Source organism: Elephas maximus, chromosome 10 (assembly GCF_024166365.1).
Source record: "Elephas maximus indicus isolate mEleMax1 chromosome 10, mEleMax1 primary haplotype, whole genome shotgun sequence".
In the NCBI taxonomy this organism is placed as follows: domain Eukaryota; kingdom Metazoa; phylum Chordata; class Mammalia; order Proboscidea; family Elephantidae; genus Elephas; species Elephas maximus.
In genome coordinates, this window is record NC_064828.1 from 26,107,977 (window position 1) to 26,114,406 (window position 6,430).

At 38.1% G+C, this 6,430-nt stretch overlaps 1 protein-coding gene across 2 annotated transcripts; it reads right to left on the reverse strand.

Annotated features, from left to right (window-relative positions):
* Window positions 1-238: 238 nt before the first annotated feature.
* On the reverse strand, window positions 239-2,743 carry LOC126083926 (olfactory receptor 4M1-like). 2 transcript variants are annotated; one of them, XM_049898021.1, is made up of 2 exons: window positions 2,050-2,743; window positions 239-309 (listed from the first exon to the last, which is right to left on the reverse strand). In XM_049898021.1, the coding sequence occupies exons 1-2, from the start codon at window positions 2,741-2,743 to the stop codon at window positions 302-304; spliced, it is 702 nt and encodes a 233-aa protein (XP_049753978.1). In that variant the 3' UTR covers window positions 239-301. The 2 variants fall into 2 exon arrangements, with proteins under 2 accessions (XP_049753978.1, XP_049753977.1); XM_049898020.1 differs by lacking the exon at window positions 239-309 and having other exon boundaries at window positions 1,802-2,743.
* Between the last annotated feature and the right edge of the window lie 3,687 nt (window positions 2,744-6,430).

Below are 6,430 nucleotides of genomic sequence, written 5' to 3' on the forward strand. Positions count from 1 at the left end.
GTAGCAGTGCACTGGTGTTTGAAGATCATATCAAGTCAGTGGTCTCTTCCCCGTGAACGTTAATCTTAGCTAGATTAGAGATAAATGACAAAATGAACAGACATTTGCTGATCCATATATAGAGAGATGACAAGGGGTAACATGATGTCTAGAAATGTAAGTTATCTTTATTATTATTTCCGTGTATATCTTTTGTATTCATGCTCTGTTGTAGAATATTGGAGAAGTCTACCATTTTATTCATTTCCAGGTGATGGCCAGTCAACTCAAAATTCAGGAATCATAACCCCAATCCAGGCCTTTAGGTTCCTAGAAGAAAAGTCACCATAGCATTGAGGATGGTAGAAGGTCATCATAGGGAAAAAAATTCCCAAATCAAAGAAGAAATTCTATGCACCATCAATCCATTCTGTGTACCTGGGGTGCACTGGGCCTGGAACAAATTATCTCCCATACTATTAATAAATAGAATCTCTATGTTTTTTTAATAGGTAAATAGCAACCCTAGGGTTGTTCTTATAATTCATTCATATATATTTATTCTTGACACTGGCAGGAATCTATTTCTCTCAAAATGGAGTCAAGTGACCTCATCAAATAAAATAAGATACTAACACTCAATTCACACGAAGTGTTCCAGTCTTTTAATGAGTATACCCCCCAGGTTGAACTGAAAAGTTAATTTAACTAAATAAATATACCCTATAAACTCAAATGTTCAAATCTACCTTTCACATTTTGAAACACAGTCAGTAATTGGGTTCTTAGTGTCAGGGAATAGGAAATTGATTACAAATAAACAATCAACTAGAGTATCATGCAAATCAATACTTCTAGATTTTTTCCATATGTACTAAAAAAATGGTATGGGAGAAAGAACTCTGAATTATAGTGCTAACAAAACTAGCAGCCTACTAATTCAATTTTACCATGAGAAGCAGAAAACACACAATGTGGCAAAGGATATAATAATTAAAAAAAAAAATTACACAGTTGGGTATTTACCAATCCCAGCCAACCTAGAACCCCTTCTTCCCAAGCCTGCTTTGACCCTGGAGGATGTAGGGGGACATTGGCTATAAAAACCTCTAGCTGGCTGGAGGCTATCTGTGGAAAAAGAAAGTGGTCTTAGGAATCAACCAAATTACACTCCACTGTGAACTCATAAAAATTGTTTCCAGAATGTGTCCAAATCTTGAGTTCTGTTACCAATACTATTGAGTACCTACCACCTAAAATAAGGGTTGAAATTGTTCATATAAATGAGCCCTCACTTTCCATGATTAATTCTAAAAAGAGAAAGAAATAAAAGAAAAAATAGATAAACTATTCTTCCAGGTTCTCCAAACACCATCCCACTAGGACAAGATTGAGACATGACATCAATACTTAATTTAATCACTTGAAGCTAGTCACATTCATATGCTGGCTCATTTACTTCATATTTATAGTTGGCATGTCGCCTATGTCTTATTTATCTTATTATATCTCAACACACACTCTCCTCACAGAGCCTCTCCCAGGGTAGTTACTTAAACAATTACTGAAAATGTGTGTTTTAGGGCATATTGTTACATCTGAAAGTTTAATGATGATCTGCCAGAAATTTCAAAGTGGGTGCAAGTAAACTTAATTGCATTTTAATGTCTTTGTTTTTTCAGCAAATATAGGAATAATATAGTGATATTTTAAGATCTCTGATGAAAGGAGGTAGTGAAAGCAGCATTATTACTACTGCAAACGTTTCCTACTTTGGAAATCAATGATAATCAAGAGGGTTATAAACTATACTATTTATCTTTCACTTCTCTTTACATAAAATATATCTGTTGACCAGCTTCCTCATGGCTGTCTTTACTTCCTTGTTTCGCAAGGTGTAGATGATGGGATTAAGTAAAGGGAATATCATCGTGTGGAACACAGACACCACTTTATCTAAGGAAAAAGAATCAAATGGGCGAGCATAAATGTAGATGGATGGCCCAAACATTAACACTACAATGGTGATGTGGGAATAACAGGTAGACATGGCCCTGTTGGTACTCTCACCTGAGCCTGAGTGTTTCTTGAGCATGGACAGGAGGAAGCCATAGAACATTAGCAGAGCAATGAAGCACACCACGGAGATCAGACCACTGCTGAAGATCATCACTAGTTCTTCTGGGAAAGTGTTGGCACAGGCAATTCGAACAACCTCTGTGACATCACAGAAGTAACTGTCTAACTCATTGGGCCTGCAGAAAGGAAGTCGAACAATGAGAGCCACCTGTATTATAGAATGGACAAAGCCACCCATCCAGGAAAGAGCCACCAGAATACAGCAGAGATGTCGATTCATGATGGTAGCATAGTGGAGGGGGCGACAGATAGCAGCATAGCGGTCAAATGCCATCACCATGAGCAGGAACATCTCTGAGGCCCCAACAAAGTGCAAAAAGAAGAGCTGTGCAATGCATCCTCCAAAGGAAATTATCTTCCTCTCTACAAAGAAGTCCACTAGCATTTTAGGGGCTGTGATGGAAGAGTACCAAATATCAAGGAAGGCCAGATTAGCCAATAGGAAATACATGGGTGAGGTCAGATGGGGGTCAAGTCTGATGGTGCAAATGATAAGGACATTCCCTGGAAGGATGAACAAATAGAAGGACAGAAATATAACAAATAGGACCAGTTGCACCTCCCGAGTCTGGGATAGGCCAGTGAGAACAAACTCTGTCACCCTGGTGTAATTTGCAGGTTCCATTTCTTCACTTTGCTTTTTTCATAGTAATAGCTATAAAAAAAAGATAAAGAAGCAATAACTACTCCAAGTAGCATATAGCAACCTGTTACCATTGAGTCGATTCTAACTCATGGAGACCCCACATGATACAAAATAGAACTGCTCCATAGGGTTTTCTTGGCCATAAAATTTACAGATGTAGATTGCCAAGCATTTCTTCCCTGGCCCTGTGGGGTGAAATTGAAGAACAACCAACATTTAGATTAGACAATCACAAACTGCTTGCACCACCCAGGGAACTAGCATTTAACTAAAGTTATATTAATGCTTTCAAAATCATCAAATATTCTCAGTCATGAAGAGATTGCTTTAGGGTACATTTGATTGCCCCACTTTATGTTTGATAAACTCAGAAGAGAGTGTAATGATCCTATACATTAGAAACACTGAAGCCATATGAAGTGTGTCACATATTTGAAACCCAAATCTCAATTTCTTAATGCTATAAAATTCTCTTTTTTTAATGAAACTCAGCAGTGCACTAATCCTTCCCAAAACATCTGCCATAGTAAGAAATATGTGCAGTTACTTCTAAGTTTAACCAAATTTTAGACTGATAATCTGAGATACAGTCTGTTCTCTCTAGACCATTTTTGTTTGGAAGTCTTGCCAACTTGGAAAATTGGTCTGTCATCTAATACCTTGTATACTGATCTGGCTTCCATCAGGGAACTGAACCCCACTCAGATGATACAACTTTGCTTGCTGAAAGTGGACTTGAAGCACTTACTGATGAAGATCAAAGACTCAGCCTTCAATATGAACTACACCTCAAAATAAAGAAAATAAAAATCCTCACAACTGAACCAATAGGCAGCATCATGATAAACAGAGAAAATATCGAAGTTGTCAAGGATTTCATTTTACTTGCATCAACAATCAATGACCATGGGAGCAGCTGTCAAGAAATCAAACAATGTATTTCATTAGGCAAAGCTGGTGCAAAAGACCTCTTTAAAATCTTGAAAAGCAAAGATGTCACTTTGAGAATTAACATGTGCCTGACCCAAGCCATGGTGTTTTTAATCACTTCCAAACCAGAAAACCAAACTCGTTGACATTTAGTGGAGACAATGAAAACGGAAGGTTGAAGAAAGGTTGACACATTTGAATTATGATGTTGGTGAAGAATATTGACTACACCATGGTCTGCCAAAAGAACAAGCAAATTTGTCTTGGAGGAAGTACAGCCAGAAAGCTCCTTAGAAGCAACGATGGAGAGCCTTTGTCTCATGTACTTTGGACGTGTTATCAGGATGGACCAATCCCTAGAGAAGGACATCATGCTCAGTAAAGTGGAGGGTGAATGAGAAAGGGGAAGAATCTCAACAAGATGGATTGACACAGTGGCTGCAACAACGGGTTTAAACATGCCTACTGTTGTGAGAAGGAGCCCTGGTGGTGCAGCGGTTAAAAGTTCAGCTGCTAACCTAAAGGTCAGTGGTTTGAACCCACCAGCCGCTCCACAGGAGAAAGATGTGGAAGTCCGCTTCAGTAAAGATTTACAGCCTAAGAAGTTCTATGGGGAAGTTCTACTCTGTCCTATAGGGTCACTATGAGTCAGAATCAACTTGATGACAATGGATTTGACTTGTTTTAGTATTGCGAGGATAATGTAGGACTGGCCAATGTTTTGTTCTACCTACTCTGACATAAGTTTACTATGAGTCAGAACCAACTCCAAAAACATACGGAACTGACAGTCATTTTAACAGAGAACAGCAAAAGCAAAGGCCCTGTGGCAGGAAAGAGCTTTAGAAACCATTAGAGGAACTGAGATTGATAGCAGCACAAGCATAGAACCAAGAGATAGCCAAACACAAAGTAATTCAGCTCACAATAAGAAAACTGGATTTTCACAGCTTCCAATATTTTAGAATAAAATTCAGAGGAGTAGCTTAATAAGATTTGTAGTTTAGAAATATCACTCTGGTTGTTATGTGGAAAACAAATTGGAGTGGGACAGGTTTGCAGGAATAAGATAATGATCGGTTGTATTAAAAATATAGCAATAACTAGAGAAATGAATAGTCTGTTTAGAAATATTTAAGAGACGTAACAGGCTGGATTTGGTGTTAGGTTACATATTGTTATTCTCATACAAGTCAGCTGGAATTTGAGTTCCATATGTCAGTTTTTTAAATTTAGCTTGTCTTTTTTTTTTTTTTTTAATGTTCTGTGTCTAGAGTGATGTTTATCCAGCACATTCTAGGTGCATAATAAAATGTGACTCATTCTACTATACATCTTTAGACAAGCTTTGCCACAGCCTAAGGAAGGTTGGAAATTGTACCAAGAAAATTTAGAACAAAAGTTATGTTTGCAGGGAATTCTTGGGGGAGATAAACCATCCTTGGAGAACTAAGGGTATCTTCCCAAGGCTACCATTAAGGAGGGGCCATTTAATACTCCTGGAGCAGCTCAAGAAGTTGGTCAAGGGGTTTTACTTCAGTCCACATCCACCCAACCACTCCTACCAGGTTTCTGGATGCAAACTTGCCTCTCTTTAAAAACACTGAATGAATTCCCCCTCTGTGCTTGATCTACAGGGATATACTGTCTAGAGGATGACTATGGAGATACCTAGGAGTACAGAGTTCTCCCTGCAGCTGTGTGAACTGTGAACTGTCTTCAGGGGAACCAAAGTTTTGGTAAAAACAAAAATGTGTTTAGAATTGCTTCCTTAATACAATGTTCACTCATGTGTCTGAGCAAGCTCTGAGCAGCCACAAGGAAAATCATTATCTTGTCAGTTTGAGGTGTCTAGGGAAGCTGTCAAACATGACCCTGAAATAGTAAAAGATTCAAAAAGTCAAGAGATACTGGGTTACACTCATACAAGAGGCTTTTAAAAAAGATTAGGTATCATCCATACCATTGTCCATTCTCTTCCCTTAAAAAAAGATGTAGATAAAGAAGCCAGTGACCCCGGGGAGTAAAGTCACTCGGCCTAGCCCCTCTTGATAATCAAAGAAATTCACAACTGAGTGAAATGCTTTCAGAACGCACGCCCATAACATCAAAAAGAGAAATTAAGCTAAGGCTGAGAAGCTGGGAAAATGGAAGGAAAATAATGAAGGAAAAGGAAGCTGTAACAGTCTTGTATTTCTTCTGAGGATGAAAACAGTCCATCTCTAGGGACTACATTGCCATCAATGGGATATTCATTCAAATTAAAATGGAAAATATAGTTTTAAAAGACAAAAATATTTAAAAGGTTTATAGATTCCTTCAAGCAGTGATTTATCAAAAATCCCTCCCCAGAGAAAGGAGCTACCTTTTTGCCTTTCAATCCAGCTGATCAAGGGGATCATGGCCAAGGCTGTGGTGGAGCTTTAGCCTTACTGGGTTCTAGAAAAGCTCAGACAGAACACTGATATATGCCAGCTGGGTTGTGAGGGAAATGGAGAATGTGAGTTAGTGTGGTAGGAAGGTGTTAGATTTTCTTAAATATCAGGACATAAGAGGTTGATTTCCAGGGACCCTCCTACCCCAGTTGGTTGTATGTTAGGGCACAATTAAAAACATATAAATATATATATATATATACACACACACATATATATGTATATATATTTAAAACAGTAGGGAAAGGAATCACATAGCAAAGTCATTATTTTAATACTTATATTTTACCTTTAAGAGGCA